This window comes from Pundamilia nyererei, unplaced genomic scaffold (assembly GCF_000239375.1).
Source record: "Pundamilia nyererei isolate P.nyererei 1_Seehausen unplaced genomic scaffold, PunNye1.0 scaffold00042, whole genome shotgun sequence".
Lineage (NCBI taxonomy): Eukaryota > Metazoa > Chordata > Actinopteri > Cichliformes > Cichlidae > Pundamilia > Pundamilia nyererei.
The window spans coordinates 3,566,504-3,588,256 of record NW_005187443.1 but is presented as its reverse complement, the minus strand read 5'-3'; the positions used below and the strand labels follow the sequence as shown (position 1 = coordinate 3,588,256).

General features: G+C 39.9%; 3 protein-coding genes across 7 annotated transcripts in view; all 3 read left to right on the top strand.

Moving 5' to 3' along the window:
- Positions 1-10,620, top strand: part of LOC102203912 (arf-GAP with coiled-coil, ANK repeat and PH domain-containing protein 3-like) — a 55,279-nt gene extending 44,659 nt beyond the window's left edge. Inside the window, exons 16-26 of one of the 3 annotated variants that reach the window (XM_005731364.1) lie at positions 407-476; positions 658-752; positions 835-1,055; positions 1,147-1,239; positions 1,470-1,562; positions 1,677-1,900; positions 3,291-3,400; positions 4,478-4,588; positions 5,005-5,069; positions 8,092-8,141; positions 9,662-10,620. In XM_005731364.1, the coding sequence (XP_005731421.1) occupies positions 407-476; positions 658-752; positions 835-1,055; positions 1,147-1,239; positions 1,470-1,562; positions 1,677-1,900; positions 3,291-3,400; positions 4,478-4,588; positions 5,005-5,069; positions 8,092-8,141; positions 9,662-9,730 (1,201 nt within the window). In that variant the 3' untranslated portion in view covers positions 9,731-10,620. Of the gene's footprint in view, positions 1-406; positions 477-657; positions 753-834; positions 1,056-1,146; positions 1,240-1,460; positions 1,563-1,676; positions 1,901-3,290; positions 3,401-4,477; positions 4,589-5,004; positions 7,896-8,091; positions 8,142-9,661 lie in introns of those variants that run through there. The other 2 variants (XM_013910377.1, XM_013910378.1) reach the window with 2 other exon arrangements.
- Positions 10,621-10,758: 138 nt separating this feature from the next.
- On the top strand, positions 10,759-19,451 carry ube2j2 (ubiquitin-conjugating enzyme E2, J2 (UBC6 homolog, yeast)). 3 transcript variants are annotated; one of them, XM_005731362.2, is made up of 7 exons: positions 10,759-10,904; positions 13,342-13,472; positions 16,426-16,466; positions 16,672-16,774; positions 16,883-17,021; positions 17,120-17,200; positions 17,302-19,451. In XM_005731362.2, exons 2-7 carry the CDS (start codon positions 13,342-13,344, stop codon positions 17,590-17,592), a joined length of 786 nt encoding a protein of 261 aa, XP_005731419.1. In that variant the 5' UTR covers positions 10,759-10,904; the 3' UTR covers positions 17,593-19,451. The 3 variants fall into 3 exon arrangements, with proteins under 3 accessions (XP_005731419.1, XP_005731418.1, XP_005731420.1); XM_005731361.1 differs by lacking the exon at positions 10,759-10,904 and adding an exon at positions 10,925-11,193; XM_005731363.2 differs by lacking the exon at positions 10,759-10,904 and adding an exon at positions 11,555-11,718.
- Positions 19,452-20,108: 657 nt separating this feature from the next.
- LOC106456188 (RING finger protein 208-like) lies at positions 20,109-21,211 on the top strand. Its single transcript, XM_013910392.1, has 2 exons — positions 20,109-20,623; positions 20,755-21,211. Exons 1-2 carry the CDS (start codon positions 20,301-20,303, stop codon positions 20,831-20,833), a joined length of 402 nt encoding a protein of 133 aa, XP_013765846.1. The 5' UTR covers positions 20,109-20,300; the 3' UTR covers positions 20,834-21,211.
- Positions 21,212-21,753: the final 542 nt, after the last annotated feature.

Below are 21,753 nucleotides of genomic sequence, written 5' to 3'. Positions count from 1 at the left end.
GAAGTGTACCTCTGGTGCAAATTACTGACCTCTGTCATCATTTTAAGTGGGGGAACTTGCACAATCGGTGGCTGACTAAATACTTTTTTGCCCCACTGTAGCCTTATCAGTCAAAACTGTATCCATAAAAAGGCTGGCTGCACTAGAATTAAAATTAAATAAATGTATATGTAATACTAATAAGAAAAAAAGCACAAATCTATGGTTTTTCATACTGGATTTGTCGCGTTTGTGTATATTTTAAGTAACAAGACAATACTGTTTTTACTCCAGGGTCTTATGAGCATAGCTTCAGACATCTGCCGCCCCAAGCAGTTTAAATAAAAGTAGCAAAAGTAAGATTGTGCTAAGTTCTTCCAGTTGGATAAAAACTCTTTTTAAAGTCTCTTTTTCTTGTTTCTTTCAGGAGTTTAGGGGTCCATTTCTCTAAAGTGCGTTCACTGACGTTAGACTCGTGGGAGCCAGAATTACTTAAGGTGCGCCTTCTTAACGCTTTGCCTACAGCTCATCTTCCCTCTGCCATGCTTTTTCCTCCCAGCAGAGTTACACGTCTTATTCCTTTAGTTCATTGCTAATGCAATTTTAATTAGCCCTTTTAAAAAAATGTTCACTTTCTGTGTTGTCTCTCTCATGTTTGTTCTCTCATCTTATATTTAGCTGATGTGTGAATTGGGGAATACTGTGATCAACCAGATTTATGAGGGATCCTGTGAAGAACTCGGAGCAAAAAAACCAGGCCCCTCCAGTTCAAGGTCAGTTTCTATCCAGCAGAGTAATTTTTCCAAGACTCTAAAGATACCTTTTACCTTCTTTCTTATGATCATTTACCTCCAGACAGGAGAAAGAGGCCTGGATCAAATCTAAATACGTGGAGAAACGCTTCCTGAAGAAGATGAGTGGCAGCGAAGCGCTCGTGCAAGGTGAAAGGAAGTCCCGCCCTTGGACAGTGAAGAAATGCCAGCGACACAACAGCTCTGTTCGGGCACCCAACAAGGCTCGTAGGAAATATCACCGATATGAACCTGGCAGCGCCTCGCCGGCAAACCTCTCAGCAGGTCAGTGTGGGGACTTGTGATGTGGTGATAAAACCAAACACACTGTGAAGCCCAGACTGAACTCTTGTTCTGATCTTTTATTCTCCTGCAGCAGCTGCAGCAAAGTTTCGCCGGGACTCGCTGTTCTGTCCAGATGAGTTGGACTCATTATTTTCCTACTTTGACACTGGCTCTGGTCCTCGCAGTAAGTCCACTACACAATGTGTTGATACAGTGCATTGTTATTGTAGACATTAGAGAAGATTTTAGGCTCCACAGTGAAACAAAATAACTCAGAAACTGAAGTTCTTATAGCAGTTTTCCACATATTTGCGATTTCCTGAACAATCCAACCGATAACGTGTCTTTATGTAATGCAGTTTGTGCCAAGTAATGATTAACGTGTCCGTGGCTTGGCAATGCTTGGCCCTGCAGGTCTCAGTAGCGACAGCGGCCTGGGAGGAAGTACTGACGGGAGCACAGACGTCCTGGCCTTTGGCTCAGTGGTGGACAGTGTAACAGAGGAAGGTACGTGTGCTTGTGGGCTCTGTGCCACCAGTGTAAGTAGCTACAATTTAAATTAAATCGTGTTACATGTACTTATATTGTCGCTCATTCTCATGTTAAATTATTCACACACAGAAGAGGAGTCAGAGGAGTCCTCCAGTGGTGAGGTGGAAATTGAACAGGAAGTATCCTCAGACCCTGAAGACCCAAGAGAACTCCACCCTGGCGCGCTCCTATACCGATCCTCCCGACTCCACAACTTGCCGCTCATGGCGGAGGCTTTGGCACACGGTGCTGACGTACACGCCGCTTGCGAGGAAGAGGAGGGAAAAACGCCACTCATTCAGGCTGTGATAGGGGTGAGACACTCTGTGATAAACATGTGTGGGTGTTTTGGTTTGGATAAAGTGATGTGGATGTAAATGAATAATTTCATTTATTAAATTAAGTTTATCTGTTTAATTGTTAAGTGACTTCAGACCAGTGCCCTTGATGTCAAATGTCATGAAGGTGCTGGAGAAACTGGTTCTTGCCGGCTTTGCTTGCAGGTGACACATGCTCTCCACCCTTTTAAGCCAGTTTCTGTTGAGGGTGGATATCTACATGCTGCTGCATGTCTCTCCCACCTGGATAGTATGGATGGTACTATTGGCATTATGAGAGAATTGTGGGGTTTGGGGGGGTTTGTTTTTTTCCCCTCCACATCTTTAATACCATCCAACCACTTCTAAGTGAGAAGCTGCTCAGAATGGGTGTCACCACTTCTACTGTTCTGTCAGAGTGGCTTCAGTTTGCACAGCTGGTGTGGTGGTTTGTAATACTCAGGCATCACAGGGGACAGTCCTGTCTCCATTCCTGTTTACTTTGTTCACCGCAGGTTTCTAGTACAACAGTGAAACATGCCACATGCAGAAGCTTTCTGACACTGCAGTAGTTGGAAATCACCTCCTCCTTCTCAATGTTAGCAAGACAAAAGAAATGGTGTTTGACTTCCGGAGGGAAAAAAAAATTGTAACTAGGCCCATTAACATCATGGGTGGAGAGTTAATTCACATCATTGGCCAGAATCTGGAGGGCATTTGAGTCATCAGCTCTCCTCCACACTACAGAGGCAGCACAGCTCCTTCTCCCTCAGACTTATTCAACCCCTTCATATGCGCCTTTTCAGGCAATCATTCCTACCGTTCTCAGTGAAACTGTACAATAACTCTTCTTGACAGGTGAACATGTTTGTCAGGCACAAGATACTGCACACATATTTCTGCATTATACCTTCTTGAAGGTGTTTCTTGAGTTTAAAATATCCATATTATTTATTAATGCAATTTATACTGCTCCATTACACTCTTTAAGAAAAAAAAACAAAAAACCTTCTTTAAATTAACCTCATTTTTATTTCACTTTTTTATTTGTGTTGTTTTTTTGTTTTTGTTTTTATCACTGTTGGGTGTGTATATAGTGCAAACTTTCTATCTCACAATATAAGACCCTCACTATGCGGCAGTGGCACTTTTACTATGTTGTGTATTTATTATAGATTGTGCTTTTATTGTAATTTTTTATCCTGCTGCTGTAACACAATAATTTCTCTGTTGGGATAAAGAAAATCTTTTTTTATCTGGACTGTCTACATTAAAAAAACATCTGCAGTCATAAACGATTAAAAACAAGAAAGACTCTCCACGTAAATGCATCGTCTGCCATTATGAACACTGTAGACTTGAAATTCTCCATCTGTCTCTTTGTTAGGGCTCCTTGATAGCTTGTGAGTTCTTGCTACAGAATGGGGCCGATGTGAACCAGAGGGACATGAGAGGCAGAGGCCCACTGCACCATGCAACCGACCTGGGGCACACTGGGTAAGAGAGACATGGAAGTAATAAGCTGTGTCTGATAATCATTGTGTTCTAGCCTGTGTATAATGTCATGAAATGTGGAAATTATTAGGTAAAAGCTACTTTCAGCTGCTCCCTTCCCACAAAGTGGTTACCACAGCAGGTGGCTCCCTGTGTTTGAGTTTTGCGCCAGACGTAGTCCCAAAGGGGATTTATGTCTCCAGCTAGAATTGAACCACCTTTTCTCTTGCCAGGCGAATGTGTAAACCATTGTTGGTACACCTAATATTAATGTACCAACAGCAGTGAATACCTTTTGTTTTGAATGTTAAGGAATGCATGAAGTAATCTTTCCCTATAACAAAACTTCCTAACCAGTTTTGATAATCGTGTTATTCTTTGACACACTATGTTGTTTTAACCGGGAAAAACTACAGGAAGTGTCACTGTTAAAAAAAAAAAACGCACACAAAAGTCTTCCTCTGGTATGCAGTATAATCCCACGTGATACTTGCCAAGTATTTTAAGTATTCACATTTGAAACTGCTTAAACTGGACCTATACGTTCAGACTAAAGTATGGAGCACATAGATAAACTAATGATGAAAGGCATCAGTGAATACCACATCAGTAAGTCATCATGTGTGCATTTCACAAAATCTGCCATGTCACTATTGCTATTGTGGACCATATTTTATTTTTTGACTCTGCTAGGGTGGCATTAAAAACAATCCTTCTTTATTGTACTGCCTGAAACAAGCTGTTATAGCTTCTCTTCTTTTAAGCCAAGCTTCTTGTTATTGGTTACCCTTAATAAACAGATGTTTTGAACAGCAAATAGGTGGAGATATTCCTAACATGATGTGCTTGACATGATCATAATGGGGATATCCACTTTATGATACCATTCAGAGCCTTTGGTGATGTCTTATATAAGAATCAGACAGGAAACGAGGGAATGGGGCGCAGCAAATGCCCACAAGTGAGACTGGGACCCAGGCTGCTACACTTTAGCCTTATAGCATGTGGTCAACCAGTGAGCAAAACTGGGACCCTGTAGGGTAAAGAAATTTGTTTGTCTTCCCATCTTTGTTTGTACAGCCAGGTGTGTCTGTTCCTGAAAAGAGGAGCATCACAAACAGAGGTGGACGAACAGGGCCATGATCCTTTAAGCATCGCTGTGCAGGCTGCCAATGCAGACATCGTCACCCTGTAAGACACTCTGTGTAATAGTAGCTGATCTAGAAGAACATGTATTACTTCATGGTTTTGCTGAACAAGCAACTAACCTGGCAAAACTTTAACAATTTAAATGCAGTCAGCTGAATTTTTTCTCTCTGTGGACCATATGTTTGTCTTTTGTGGTATTGATCCATGCTTTAATCCATGTGACTAAAAGAATTACTTGCACCAGATTGTTATTCCACTTGTAAGCACTGCGGATAAACAGTTAAAAAATAGTTTAAATCTTTATAATGTTATTATGAAAGCTTGTGTATCCATCATTGGTGGCAAAGTCATAACAGTTCTTTTCTTACCTTCCTCCCTCCTCTCACCCTTACCTTATTTTCTCACCTTCTATCATCTCCCTTTGTCCTGCCTCGCTCCTTCCCACTCCTGTCCTCCAGGTTGCGTCTAGCTCGGATGAATGAAGAGATGCGAGAGGCAGAGGCGGCTCCGCTGGGTCAACCAGGTCAATACCCCACAAGCAGTCCCACTGAGCAGCAGTATAGGAAGTGCATCCAGGAATTCATCTGTCTCAACATAGACGAATGCTAGTGGTCACTTCTGTACCGTGGAGCAAAGCGTGTGCTCTATTTATAAATCTTCCTCCTGACTGAGAAAATAACATATTCATGTAAAAGCTGCCCCTACACCCTGATCACAAGTCTGTTACTTCCCCTAGATCTAAGCCTGCAGGCAACTTCTGATAAGCTGGGTGTCTGAATACAGAGTGACTATTGGATGCTTCGAGTCATAGGGAGCATCCCCGTGATGGACCTTTCTAACTCTACTGACTATCCAGTCACCTTCACCATCTTCCTGCTTCGCCACTATGTTTCTGCTTGCCATTACTTGGCACTACCAATCCTAGCTACACAACACAGCCAGTAAAATGACATCAGCTTTCTTGGTGTTTTGCTAACAGGGTTATGCTCTAACTTCATTACATGGTGTGACCTCCTGTATGAGGGTGTGGGTGTTTTTATTTTTGTTGCCTAACAGCTCTTACCTCAGAAGAATCTCGCTGCATTAATCCTGTACACTTTATATCTATCCAGACCATCTGTGTGACATCCAATGTACCCATCTCTCCTTCATCAGAGATGTAAATATGCATATTTAGAAGTTTAGAAACTGTGTACTGTGGCATGAGGTAAAACAATATGGTATTTGTTCCAGTAACTTAAAAGAAAAAGAGTAACTGACAAGCTGCAGTAGAGGTGGGCAGGATAGTTTTACTGTGTATAAAAAGGGGGGTCGGGAAGGAAGAAGTGAAACTGTGACAAAAATGTTGAAGGGCTTGTGGGGAAGAGACCCTCGCCTGCTTTGTAAGATACTTTGTGTCGTCATGAGTGAGTGAGTGAACAGGAGAGTGCATGTGTTAAAGAATACTGAGAGACAGTTAAATAATATGTAAAGGGAAAAAAAAGACTGCACTTTTCCCATATACAGAATTATCATTTAGCTTTTACATTGTTCTTGTCTAGTCAAGTTGTTGTCGATTTATTGTCTATTTTAATGATGTCTTTTTTATTTATCTTTCCAGAGGACCAGTGCAATGCATTATTGAATGCAGTTTTATATCAGCATTTCTGTTAATGATTGTCATTTCAATCTAAAATCCTTATTCAGAATTTATGATGGAGGTCTTTAGATATATTTTACATTAACAGCAGTCAGAAAACTTTCAAATGGCCTTAGATTACAGAGTACTTTTGTCTTGGCAGTAAAACGTGCCACTTCTCATTAGGTTATGCAAACACATCGATGGAACTTCTGATTTCTCTGAGGAAATTCTGAATTGACAGTGACTCATTATTTGAGCAATAACTGCCAATAGTTCAGAGCAGTGAGAACATGCCGAAATGTAAAATTGCATCATGTTATTCACTTCCATTTATAGAACATAAAACTAAAAAGCTCTTCAGCTTCCTGGCAATGGTAATATTACAGGAAAGTATTCGTGTTATGTTGAAATTATGGAGTATATTTAATCTTTTAAAAACTCGTGTCGTGACAGACTAGCATATCTACGTCAATGCTAAGAATATCCTCTGTATGCTTTGCTAGATTTTTGGGAAGTTTGACCTTTGCATCTTGAGCATGATGAATATTTTTTCTATAATTTGATCACTTTGTGCAGTGCAGTCCTGTCAAAAAAAGCATGTACCGATATGACCTCTCTGGTGTCAGAAGTTTCTTCCTTTTTCCACCTCTGTGCCATTGTTTCATCCACACACGAATCTGTGGTGACTTTTCTTCTTTTCTTTTCATTCCTTTCATTTTTTTTTATACTGTGCTTTTATTTTCCTCTGCCAAAGACTTTTTTTTTTTTAAAGGGAAAGTGTCTGACACTGTTGTATAACATCATGTTAAAAAAAGGAAAAAAAAGAAGAATTGTTTTGGGTATATACAGGATACTCTTACCATCCTTTCTGAGTTGTGAGAGTGGTAGAAACACTGTTGGTGCTCACATGTTCAGAAGATGTGACTTACCTGATAGATGCAATAGTTCAATGTACTGCAAGTAGAACCAGTCTCGGGGGGTGATGTGAAGCTACTGTGACCAAACTGTTAAGAGCTGTCGCCCTCGCGGAAGTATTAAATGTTGTGTCCATTTGTGTGTAGTATTGGCTTAAGAGTGGTTAAAGGCGCAAACATGCTGTATATAGTACACTTGCATATTTTAACTTAATGCTAACTTCCTGCCTCTCAGCATTCGGTCACAGATTCTGTTTAATGTTTGTTTTTTCATTGTCTTTGAAAAACAGCCGGTCGGGTAGAACTGTGACACGGTTCTGAATTACTTGCGGGGGTTCTTCTGTTTACTGGCATTTGGATATCTTTGGAATACTCCCTTCCATGTCTTTAGAAGCACTAAGGGGAAAAACAAAATACATACAATAAAACTGAGAAACTGAAATGGATCTGTTAACCCAGCTGCCTGCTTCTTATTCTCATTGCTGTTCCCTCTCTCATCTTTTCTGTCTAACATTCTCCCAGCATTCTTTTTCCAGATGATAGCTGCTCTAATTATTGAATAATAATAAATACGGCAGTGGTTGTAATCCATAGATATAGCCAGATGCTGGGAGAGTGCTATTTTACAGAATACTCTGGTGTGTCTTTGGTGATTCACAAACTTTTGGTAGCACTTGGCTTATTCAAAGCAATAAACCAATTAGTCTCATGTTGTGAAATATCACTGAGGTGTACACAGACTCTACTATTTAAGAATAACTTAAGCATTCAGAGTCTTATGGGTATTAAAACAGTGCTTCATCTGCTTGCCCGCAGCAGCAACACCGTGCCTTGAATAATTCAGTGTCTCCAGTGTGTAAAACATGTATGTGCTCTCACAAGCATATGTCACACCATCCCTGAATAAAATGTCCTCTCTAATTCCTTTAATTTAACACTAAAGACAAATGACACATGTCCACTTGAGGAAATAACCACTGACTGACATATCATTGCTTCTGTTACCACAGGACGTACCCCGAGCAGCAGGAGAGTAAAACCTAAGGATGTTCGGGATAGAGTGAGTGAAGCATCCTGGGCTGTCTTGCTGTGGCACACTAGCGTGATACTATGATTTTTCCTGCTCTGGTGGTTGCGCTTTAACTTGAGGTTCTTGCTCTGTGGCCCTCCCCCCTCCTATTTTTATGGATAAGCTTGGAAAACATTTGCTGTGATAATGCTGCCAGTCTTTTCCCTTTCTTATAAATGAGGCACAGGAACATTGCCTTAAGGAGGATGTGCCAAGACGGCTACAATACAGTATTTATACAGTTAAACTGTAATTTTGACTGAATTCAATGAGAGTTGGTAAGTTAAAAAAAAAGAATGAACAGGATGCTCACCACTACTTCCCTTTAAATTCCACACTTGCTATTAAGTATCCAGGAATCCCATTTAAGAGGAAATAAGGTTTTTTACTTGTACGCCCCATGAGGCTTAGGAGCAACGCAAAAATATGAGGCTGCGGGCACTTTTCTCTTTCGTGGGTATGCAAAGCAAACATTGATCTGATCTTTCTTCCTTATAATCTTGCTTATATACAGTACTGTACAAAAGGCTTGAGTCACCAATTGTTTCTTAATTTGCTTCTAATAAGCCAGACTTTTGTTATTTTAAAAAATGTGGTCAATAGTTCAAAGTTTATCAGCTGCTTTTTCACTGAACTTTACTCCAGTCTTTGTGCCTCACAATTTCCATTCATTCAAGTATAAAAATGCTTCTGACTTCAGGGATGTGCCAGGCTCGTCTTAACAAACAACTTGCCAAACAACTGGTTTTAAATGTTATTTTTAGTCACCGTGTTTCTGATAAATGGTCAACACCATTTGTTGTAGATAAAACATTATTTTTGTACCAATGAGTTGATTCCTAAATATTAGCTGAAAACTTAACAAATGTCCACGTGGCTTTCAGCATGCGCTTAAAATGTTGAGGAAAGGGGACAAGAAAGGATTTGAAAAAAACAGATGAACAGGATCTGAAAGTCATGTGCTTAAGAAACAGGTTAGAAATACAGCATAGACCTGGCACAGGCTCTGAGATATGCACCTGACCCTTCATTTGATCCCTCTACTGTTGACTGAAGCCTCACAGAAATTGTCTCAGTGCAAGGGTGGCTAGATTCTTAGGAAAGGGAAACGGGTAAAGAAGAATGACATACGCCAAATATACAAGAATTGGACTAAAAATCAGTGGCAACATTTTTGAAGGAGTAATGAATTCAAATTTTATATTTTTAGTTGGTGTCAGTGAGTGTCTACAGCATTGTCATGGTTGGATTTTGACCCACCATGTAATGATGACAGCTTCATTTTTAATGATTACAATGATCCCGACCACACTTCCAAAGCATTGCTAGATAGAAAAACTCACAATGAAACAGTATTAGGCATAGATTGGTGTTACCAAAAGAAAAAGAAATGAGTGGTGTCTCAAGAGTTTTTTCACAGTAGTGTATCGCATATTCTAAATGAAGGTTGGTAATTCTCCATGGTGCCCTGCAGTGGGACAAATCCTTGACTTCAGTGTCCACTGTTTCAGGTGACATCTCCTGCACTGATGTCTTTCGCGAGTTTTCTCTCCTCGCGTCTCTCCAGCCCGAAAAGTTGAGAAGAAGGAGCTTACAGTTCAGCAGCTGTAAGAAGCCAAAGTGATCACTGCTGACCCCTCACTTCATCCGACCTCTCTTCAGTCACTTTGGAATCAGGCAGGAGACTGCTGCGTTCGATTAGAAGAGCTGTTGGTCCGCCGAAGTGAATGCTCTGGGAATGAAAAAAGAAAAGTCAAATTCCAGTAGGCACAAGTTAAAACTACAGCAGACTTGTAATAGTTGTAATATTCTCTCGTAAATAAACTTGGTCAAAGACAAACAGTTCTATTGCACTGATGTTTTAGCTGACTTACTCCAGTTTTGATAATGTTAGTCATCCAGCAGAGCTGACATTAACATTTGATGACCTTTAGACATATAACAACAAAACAATTCTCAACCTGTCCAACTAATATTGCATAGGGCCCCATTACAAAGTAAACTCAACCTTGGACCTGTCTGAGCATGAACAATGGGACCTGGAGCTTGAGTTGGATAGGACATCATGTAGATGCATCATCAGATTGGAATCTGGGGAGCCTTCGATCAGTGCCTTGGCTTGTTTTTTTTGTGTTCCTATTTCGGTCAACGGGAAGTACAATTTCTTTATGTGCAACAGTTTTTGGACAGATGGTCATATGTGCAAGGAATGTCCTCATGACTCTCAGGACCCGAGTTCTCCCCGGAGAACAGTGCAATGCAAGAGGTGATGATTGTTATTTCAGGAAGCAGTTGAGCTTCCCAAACTGTGGGTCTCACACCCACACCAACAAAGTTTTAAAAAAAAAATAACACAGATAAAATAATCCGGGTTTGACTGTGTTTGCTAATGCTTATGCAAATATTTCCACGGACTTAATGACGCTCTCTATGATGAGTAAATGAAACTTGACCTTTAAATTAAGTGAAGTAATCCTTTAACATTTCTTCAGCATTTGTGATGAAATTTCTGATAAAAATGATTTTAAGTGTTTTGTAACTGATGGCAGAAGTCAAATAAAAAAATCTACTGAAATTATTAAAGGTCTTGTGGAATGTTTTAGCGGACTAAACAATGGTTGTTGTTTAGTCCGTGTTTTGTTGCAAATCCAAATTTAAGCACCAGCATAAAGTACCGGGGGGCCCTCTGAGCCCCTGGCATCAGACAGACCGCTGTGTAGTGTGTCAAGTGCTACTTGGCGATTGACTATAAATGTAAGTACGGATGTTATGATTAAAAGACAGTTACTGAAGGGTGACGGTACTGGACTTCCAGGAGGATCGCGATTGGGCAGCTAGCGACACTAATGCACTTGCTAAGTAACGTTTCGACTGCTACAGCAGCGATGAAGAAGAAAACCGGAAGTGTAATTTTTCCTCCTGCTGGCGATAGCGTAAGCTACTTTGGTGTCATCGTCTTATCGGATTGGGGTTGGCAACAGAAATAACAACCTTATTTCGTGTCCAGCCACGAATACATATTTTCGTTGGGGTTTCTGGAGAGGTATGTGTATACTGCACATCCCGTAGTTACTAATAAAAGCGAGAGATGTCGCGGTCAGCTGTCGTTATACAATATACAATACAACTGTTCCTGCTAGTAGCTGCTAACATTAGCCGGTTAGCAGTGGCCTACGTTGGCTAACGTTAGCCACTTGTTCTAAAATGCACTCAAACAGGAACCGACACCGGTTAGCATTAGCAAAGCCACCGTGCCAAGCTAGCTTTCCTGAACTGGCTTTACTGATTAAAGTGTGGTGTGATTAAAGAGTGGTCAGACACATGCAGTCATTCTGTAGCTGAAGCTTGGTCCGTAATAGTTGTTTATTATTTAATTATCAGGCTTTATGACAGGCACTGAATGTGACAGAAATGTAACGTTAGCTGCTAAGTAGCGGATTAGCCTCAGTCACATAAGTTGCGTTAAGAAGCCTTCCTCTTTATTAGGAAGTGATAATGACATAATTCTAGCACTGTTGCGGTCCACGTACTGCTTATTACATGTCAGCGTTTGTCCCCGTGACACCAGGTCAGTTGACAGTGTTTGTTATTGTCGTAATTTTCAATTACATGGGTTGACAGGGGAAGAAAGTTTAAAGTACAATTATATCCGTTGTGTAAGTATTTGGAACACGATGCGTATTTTAACTTGAACGCATTACATACTATATTCCACTCTCTGCTAAATGCTTACTTTTTCACTTGGCGAGGCAGTGTTGTATGCATATAGCATTAAAGCACCACAGCAGTGCTGTGCATGAGTTACAAAACAAACAGTCACAGCGCCATTAGAGAACAATGAGAGATTGGATAAATTGTTTTTAAAATTCGGTGCTTTTTGTAAGATGTACTAATTGGACAACTTCATCTTTTAGGAAAACAGAGGCGAAGTTATCACTTGATATTTAAACTTCACTCTGCAGCCAGAGTTGAGCTATTTCTGCCTGTTTCTCCAGTTAGCGTTAGCATTTGCTAATAAATAAACAGAACCCTGTACTGGTTACGTGTTGTTCAGTGTGAGATTTTACTGCCCTTCTCTGCTTTTGTTGTTGTTGTTAATTAACACACTGTTAGTCTTTTCAACCCGATTTCACTCTAGTTGAAACACATTGAACATGTTAGGAACCTTGGCCTTATTTTGGACAGTGGTCTTAGCATTCATAATCATACTAATAAGGCCAACACAACTGCGTATGCAGCTTTCTAACAGTATAACCATATGTCAAAAAAAATTCTTATCTCAAACTGACTGGGAAATAGTCCATCCATTCATATCAACCAGGTTACTGGTGTATTTGCAAGATTATCCAAATCATCAGCTAGATAACTTCAGCTTGTTTGAAATTAATTGGCTGCCACTGCAATACAGAAATGCCTTTAAAATGCTTCTATTTGTTCCTAAAGCACTCAGTGGTTTGACCCCCAGTACATCTTGGACTCTGAGACCTCTCAGGTCATCAGGTGCAGGTCTGTAAACTGTTACCAGAATGAGATGAAAGTTTGCTGAGGGTACATTTTGTTATAATGGTTCTCTTCTTTGGAACAACCTTCCCACTGACCTGATGTCAGTTCCAACTGTGTCTACATTCAAAAACAAACTTGGAGCCTCTTTATTCTTGCAGGCATATGATTAATAACTTTGTGTTTGTGTGTGACTGTTAATGTATCTCTCTTATGTTGTTTTTATTGCCTTAAGAGATTGTAGAGCTACATAGTTTTAAAAATATTTTTATCTTTTGTGGCAAGCACATTTAACCTACGTGTAATGAAATGTACTATATAAATAATTTTTGCAGTGATATGTTTAAGAGTTTATTAAATATTTAATAGTATTGATATTTAATAGGTCAGGTGACAGTGCTGGATGCAATGTTTTTTGATCTGCTCTAGTTGAAGCTGCAGTTACCTTTCACAGGCATATTAGGGTTAAAGCTTTCCGCTACCCAGAATGATTAATTCATTCATTCAGAGTTCTTCATTCATTCAATCATTCAAATCTATGCAGTCCAGAGTTCAAATCCATAGTAAAACAGGATATGCTTTGATTTCCTAATGTAAAGGAATACATCTGGACAGTGATGTCAGTGTAAATCCAGATTTATGCAATTCACTGTTTTTGTTTTCTCACTGTTTATGTTCTCTCAATCATCAGATGAACAACAACGGGAACAAAAGAGCTCCAACTACAGCCACTCAGAGACTTAAGCAGGATTACCTCAGGATAAAGAAAGACCCCGTGCCTTACATTTGTGCAGAGCCCCTTCCCTCCAACATCCTAGAATGGTAAGTTCCTCATTAGTCAGGAAATATTGGGACTTTTTGACTCTTGAGGTCCAGCCAGGGAAGGGTGTTTAGGGCCATCGGCAAAGTTTAAAACCTGTGAATATTCTGTAGAAAAATAATAAACTAAACATTTCATGTGTAAAATCAGGCTAGTGTTTTACACCAACAAAATTGAATTTTGGGTTCCAAGATGAACAGATGAACAGAATTAAAACTGCATCCACTGCTATATACAAGTGAGTATTTAGCAGTGGATGCAGTTTTAATTCTGTTTTCAGAGCTTTAAAAAATTTACAGTGCTGTGTAAAAGTCTGGAGGCAGTCCTCATTTCTTTATATTTTGCTAAAAAAAAAGTGACATCGGTGCAGCAATTTCTGAAACATGTGCAAACTTAAATGGAAATACAGTGTACAAGGCAAAAGTTTGCACAGTTCTGAGTTGAAAGGCTGAAAGTCATTATCCTTCACTATGTCTTGAATTCTTAGGCAAGCTTTTGTGTGCTTTCTTTTTCTTTAGGAATAGTTCTCAGTGCTTCTTGAAGGACATGGTGCAAAACTACTATTTTTATGACTTTTAAATTATGTTATTGTTGTTTTTTGTGTATTTGACTTGAGAAATTGGAAGAAATCGTTCATTGTTGCAACAGGCTTCTACAGAAAGTAGTGAGTCAACTAAAGAAGGGGGGGCAAAATATGTTTTTCCAACAGGCTGCTAATAACAAAGTCATTTCTTTGAACCATTGTGTCTTATGTGTGTACACAATACTACACAATACTGAGTCATCCCTTTTTATACTGGAATGAATCATAGGACAGTGTTAAGCAACTTGACAAATAAGAAAGCAAAAGTTAAAGTGAGTGGAAAAAGCAACCAATGTTCAAACATTTAAAAACACGTCTGTAGAACTATTGCGTCAAGACCACTTTGGTCACGTCAGAAAGACTGGTTCCTTGGAAAGATTTATATTTTTTAGAAGGAAAATGTATAGAAATGAGTGATGAGTAAAGACTGCACACTACTGCACCTCAATAGTGGCAAATACAGGCTTAGATTTGAATGATAATACTTTTAGCTCTATTTCTGCGGTAGAAGGAAACCCATATGAAGAGTGACACTGTACAAATTGTATATATCCCACAGACTATCCTAATGATGATCAGGTATCGTTTCCTGTAAAGCTATGAACAGGTTTTTGTTTTTGTTAATTTTGTTTATGCTCATTTTCTTTCTATTGGGAGATGTCTTAAAAATCTAAACCAGCACAAAAAAGACGTATAGATATTGGAGAAAAAGTGCAATTGACCAAAAATGTTCTGAATACGTGACATTTAAATAATGAAAGAAATATGTAATTGAGCACTTTTAGCACTTAGCTAAATATTAGCCTGAATACGTGACATTTAAATAATGAAAGAAATATGTAATTGAGCACTTTTAGCACTTAGCTAAATATTAGCCATATAATTTGATTAGCATTTCTTGAATGGATGTTTATTAAAGAAATTAATGGTTTTAAATAAAGTCATAATGAGCGCTGGAATGTGACATGGCCCTCAGTAGTGTGTTTAACTCTTAAAAGAAAAAAATATATATATGATATTAAAAAAATATGATATTTTTATTGTAATTATTTAGACATTTGAGCGTGAGTTAACATGATCAGTGCAGTACTGTGCAAAACTCTAAATTCACCTCTTGGTTTTTATATTTTGCTTCCAAGGAGCCAGACTTTCTTAACATTTTCAAAGTGGTCTGGAGCAGTAGTTCTCAAGACTTTCTGAACATTTTAAAATCTTTGGACACTCGTTGCTTTTTCACTTATTTTCAGTCCAGTTCTTGTTCTTTGTTTTGTTTTGTTTGTTTTCTTGTTTGCCTTTGTGTTAGACCAGCGGTCCCCAACCCCCGGGCCTCGGACCGTGAGTCGTTTGCTACCGGGCAGCGAGAGTTGAGGCTCAGGTGTGAAATGTATGGTTTTCAGGGTTTTTATCGGTTTTCAGCGTTATTTTGTTATCGTTTTTATCGTTAACTCTGTTTTCCTGGGTCTTTTCACGTGTGTTATGAATAAATCTTCTTTTTTTTGGTACCGGTACTAGTTTTATTTTGTTGTATTTATACGCGACACCTTAAAGGTGAAAATATTGTCGGGCATAAACCGGTCCGTGGCGCAAAAAAGGTTGGGGACCTCTGTGTTAGACCACTGAGTTAATGCAGCTTGCAGTTAATGTGTATTGTTGAGCCCTCCTGTGCATTTCTTCACTGTAGTTTTTGAATGGAACAGTGAGAGAATAAAAATCACCACCTGATATAAAGAGTAATAAGAGTAGCCTCAATACAAGGATTCACAAAGGTCAGCAAATTCCAGGTGGGAGACAAAACTGTTGGAATTGATGTGAGGGAAGGTGCGGAGAGGTAGAAACGTGAGGAAAAAATTAATTTGGCTCAAAAAATAAAAACAAACAAGACAACAACAAGTAAGGGAGCTAGGAGGGGGCAAAAGTCCCAGCAGTTTGTTTCTTTTGTATCTTGCATCATGTATGAAACACAGGCACACTAATTAACACGTAATTACCTTGTGGCTGCCATTGCCAGCAGCTGCCACTGTGTGCATTCGAGCATGAATGCTGGCGGCGGTGTTGGTTACTAGTGTCGGTTATGTTGAAAGGTCTACAAAGATTCATTGCAGAATAGACAACTTGGCAAAGTAGGCATTTTAAATCATATCTTAGGCGCTTTGTGACTAGCAGCCTGTCATTCATTCATATGTCTGTCTGTCTGTCTGTCTGTCTATCTATAAATTTAGATCTTAGATCACAGGATGTGAAAGATCTAAATTTTTAAAAAAAAATTGGAGGAGAAACAGAGTTTGATTCTGGGCCATGCCAGCAAGTCTAGAGATGACTTGTTTAGTCAAATCTGAAATAAGTGATTAACTTTTTTTGTTCCTCTTTTTCAGGCACTATGTAGTCAGAGGTCCTGAGAAAACCCCGTATGAAGGTAAGAAATGCTAAACACTAGAAAAAAACTTGTGTAATGTGTGAGTTTAGATGAGTTAATAACTGATAACATCACCGGAATGATCAGGTGAGTCTTTCTCAGGTTAGCTTCATACAGGTATGACTAATCCTTTGGGGGTCTTTTGCTTTTGATATATCACAGTGTTGTATAACATATATTTATATATGTCATGTCTAATTTATAGGTGGATATTACCATGGAAAACTTATATTTCCCAGAGAATTCCCCTTTAAACCACCAAGTATCTACATGATAACGCCAAATGGGAGATTTAAGTGCAACACAAGGTAGGACTGTAGCTTCTTATTGTGCAGTTAATTTAAGCGTTAAAGCTTTGAAAATGATTTAGGCTGCGTTTTTAGAACTTGGTCATAAATGTTCCCATTTCTCCACAGGTTATGTTTGTCCATCACAGACTTCCACCCGGATACGTGGAACCCAGCGTGGTCCGTCTCGACAATCCTCACGGGTTTGCTCAGCTTCATGGTGGAAAAAGGACCCACTCTTGGCAGCATTGAGACCTCTGATTACACAGTAATTAAAACAGACTATCCTATTTGCAACATAATGACATAAATGACCTGTTATGTCTAAGGTATTTCATGTCTTCTTTCTTTTCTTTTTTTTTCTAGAAAAGACAGCTATCAGCCCAAAGCCTGGCTTTCAACCTCAAAGACAAAGTATTCTGTGAGCTGTTTCCTGATGTAGTTGACGTAAGTATGAGGGCCTTTTTTTTTGGGGGGGGGGGTTGGGGAGGGGGGACGTTCATCAGGGACTGATTCCATCCTAACCTTCTCCTCCTCCTTTCTGCCAGGAGATGAAGCAGAAGCAGAAGGCCCAGGAGGAGCTTAACGCCCGTACACAGCCTCTCCCCTTACCTGATGTGGTGCCTGATGGAGACCCCCAGCAAGCCCACTATGGCCTCCCAGCCCTCAACGGTGGTCCTGCCCCACTAGGGGGTGCCAACCCCGCCCCTGGCCAGCAGCAGGCCAATCGTAACCATGGACTACTAGGTGGGGCTCTAGCCAACCTCTTTGTGATTGTAGGCTTTGCAGCGTTTGCCTACACAGTGAAGTACGTGCTGAGGAGCATAGCGCAGGAGTGAGAGGAGCCAGTGTTTTAGGGCAGCGCTCCCCTCCCCCTGCAGGTGAGCCAACTAGTGGACTCGATATTCTACAAACACACTACGTGGGGTGGGGAGGGATGTTCATTCCCGATCAAACCCCATCACAACCACAACCTCCACCACCACCACTACTACCACTACCAACATGGACTTTGGAAGAAAAAAACTCAAAGCCCACCTAGCCAGGAAGGACTGAGGGGAGGAGGAGGAGGTGGGGGATGGACGGGAGTGGCTGTAGAGCCGGGGCCGGGGAGACTGGAGGGGTTTATTAAAACGGTTGTGATCTACTCTGTGCTTCTGTGGTTTATATCACTTCTAGAAACAAACTTGGCTCATGGGTTGTGGGAGAGTGTAGCTCTGTGGGTCACTTTGTTGCAGACTTCACAGCAGACATATTGATTTCCTTTGTGAAAATGAACTTTGCATAACTGGAAAACTTGTTTGTTGATTCTAAATTGTTTGCCTCTGCCAATCACTTCTTTAGAAAGCATTCCCATCTGCATTGTTTCCTGCTAATTCATTAGAGGAAATAAAATCCTCAGGGGATGAAGAGATGATTTGATCCAGCTCCAAGACTTTATTATTATTTTTTTTTTAAGAGTGACATGAAGAGACCAAATACATACAAGTCAAGTTTCATGTAATCAATTTCCTCGGAAAAACCTCAAAGTAGTAGTTATGGTTTCCACTTTCTGTGTCAGGGGTGATACGTCTTCTACTTTCTGTTTCCTATGAATGGGTTTGAATGCATTCCTGGTATACCATTCAAAGGCTGCCAGGCTACAGTGCTGGGATACATGCCAAGAATACATTAGTGTAATTTAGTAAAGGTTGGACATGATAATAAGGACTTGCAAGATGAGTCTGTGGCCAAAATAATGATGAATCCATTAATTCCCATCCAAGGAAGTATAAAAGGCAGATTCTGTGAATAGTGTAAGATCAGTAACTTTTAATAATCAGACACAATATGATAAAGAAGCGTATAGCAGCAAAACTATACGTGCACTTATATGAAAATGGATGTTATAAAAGAAAGCTCATGCTTGTCAGTACTTGTCAGTTTATCTCACTGTCTGAGATTAAGCACCGGTGATGCGTCACTGACTGAGAGACTAGACAAAACTCCAGCCTTGATTTCTATTCATATATGAAGGCAGAGAGCATGAAGAAAACAAAAGTTGGCCTTTGATCCTGTGAAGCAGCTAAAGCTACACGGTCAGAGTTAGATGTTAGTGCAGATGGTCTCTCCAGTCAACCCATGAGCCAAGCATTGTCTGCACAAAAATAAACGGAGACAAGGACCTTTTAATTTGGCTTAGCCAATCAGTATAGCAGCAATCTACATAGGATTAAATGAGGAGACCAATGCAGAGAACCTTTTTTTTTTTTTTAAATCATTTTTTCTCTTTGTGTTTTTGTTCTCTTTTATTTATAGAAATGTCCAGCTTGTCTGTCGTGGCTCTAAGGAAAACACCCAGTGTTTTTTCTTAGGGCTGTGCAGTCAAACACGCGGTCGTGTTGGTGGTGCTGGCTCACGCAATTGCTGATGATTTACTGTTGTGCATTGCATTTAGTAAAAGCTGGTTCTACTGTACTGCATCTAATCCTTCCACAGGAAGAAAACTCCAAAAGCAGAAGATTCTCTTGTTCGTTGCTCTTTTCTCGGCGCCATCTCAAAATAAGACCAACATGATGATTATGATGAGAGTGCGTTTGTGTGATTATACAGCAAATGCCCAAATTACCATGCTTCAATTAATCTTGTGTGGCATTGTCTCTGTTTTCATAGTAAAATGCAAATAAATTACCCTGCTCAGTGGGGCATTTAATAATAATATCTCCATTTGCTTAATGATGACGCAGTGGTTCAGTGGTCAGCGCCTCACAGCCAGAAGCTTCTGGGTTTTTGCAACTTCCTGGTGTCTTTCTGTGGGATGTGCCTGTTGTGTTTTCCCCTGAGTGGTTCGGTTTTTCTGCCAGCATAAACAAACGCATGCATGTCAGGTTTTCTTTTTTTTTTTTTTAATTGGAAGTAAATTCTTATGAAGACCTCAAAGTTTGTAGAGTGAAAAACGTGACTTCCATGTAAAGTTTTTTGAGGGTTTAGACTAAAAATAATACATAGGTGGAAGTCCATTCTCTGACAACATCTGACAACTGTTTTTATCTGCTGCACAGATAAAAACAGCTTAACAGTTCAACAAAACTCAAGTTTATTTTCTCTTTAAAAGAAGAAGTCAAATTTAGGTCCTCGTAAAGTTTTAATAGTCAACAAATGGTTAATAAAACAACTATGAAAGATACGTGGACTTGCATGCCCGCACACCCTTTCCATAGAGTGAAGTTCCACAGAATATTATTTACCTGAGGGCAAGACTTCCTTGGAAATGACACGGCCTCGTGATCAGGGAGGGCTTTAAAAGCGTTCAACCAGTCAAACGGGCACTCAGAGACGCAACGCTCAGCAGCAAACAAGCAAGTAAGTATTTCAAATGATTCTTAGATGATTTTGTTACTGAGCACCTGTTAAAGAAAAGCTGAATTTCTTCACGTTTCAGTTTTACATTTGTGAATCTTTTATATTGTGTCTATTTTTCCCCTCCACTCACCTATTTTGTGTTTTTTCTGTATCGCAGAAAAAGCAGCCTTCCACGCATTGCTTATTCTGCATATCTGATACGAGCATGGTCACCGCCGAGGAGCTCGAGTGCTGCGTGTGCTGCTACGAGTATTCACGCAGCAACAGGATACCGCGGGTCCTCCACTGCAACCACACCTTCTGCGCCCCTTGTCTGGAGAGAATGTCCAAGCTGGAGGGTGCCATGTACACCGTCTCCTGCCCTCTCTGTCGTTGGATTACCTGCACCAGAGCCAGCTTGACTTTGCCAGGGGCTCTGTGGGTCAACACAGAAATCTGGGACCAGATTTCCACGGAGCGAAATCAGAATGAGAACCATTCAATGGAGGATTTAAAAGACCCAAAGTCGCTACTCATCAAGCACTCACTGTAAGTATAAGCTTCAGAACTGCGGTCCAGTTCCTCTGGGGGGTTTTTTTTTTTTTTTTTTTTGAGAGAAGTTGTAGTCTGTATCTTACCTAGAGATCTCAATAAATAAAATTTCTCCTCTTTCCTTTTAGACCCGTTTCACAGCATTCACGTTTGAAGTCCACACTCTTGAGGGTTTTCAGCTGCATGCCTCTGCAGAGCAGACACTAAGTGATTAACAGCAGGATTTGTACCTCTTACATGTTGTTTAATCGTAGACTGAAGTGTGCAAGACCGTAAAGTTTGCATGATCTGAGCTCCACGTAATGGACCTGCACACAGGGCTTCAGTGAGAGTTTGCGTCTTGTGAAGAGTGAAGGCCTGAAAATCTTCCGTGCGGCTTGACTTTGTGTGAACTTGACTGTGATTTGGAAGGCACTGAATCTGCCTCCATTTAAAGTTGTGACTGTGAACCTTTTTGTTGTTTTATATCAGCAACAGCAAATGTACTAATGAAAAAATAAATCAGATCAGCACTGTTTATCTGAACAACGAAGATGATTTAAAGCATGATTTAATAATATGATTTATTTTATAATGAAACTTTTTTGTCACTTTACCTGTTTTATACATTTTTAAGAAAACCGTGTCATTTTTGTTAATTTTTTTCTATTATAAGAATCACAAAAATGAAGGGTTTTAACTAAATACAGTGAAATGCAAACTGTCTACTATGTATGTAAATAGCCGTCTGTGATACAAACATGTTAATGAACATCATCTGTGAATAAAGTGTTTGGAACTGAAGGAGCACATGTTCAGTTTTCAAATATGAGAACCGTTTAATAAATGTTCAAAAGTATCCAGCGCTCATTGTTTTCTTTGAGACTCTACTGTACTCTGCTGTGTTTATTGACACCAAGAGCCAGCTATCTCTGGACATATGTTACTATGTTTCACAATCGTATAAAAACCTTAAATCATTAACCCTTTATTGACCGGTTCTTCAAATTTACCTGTAAAATGGGCCCGCCGGTGGGCCCCATGGTCAATAAAGGGTTAACCATCGTAAAAATGTATCACCCTTCTATGCTGTATTCTTTCACACATGTACAGGTCACACTGCTTGTGAGCTTCCTGTTAAAATTAAA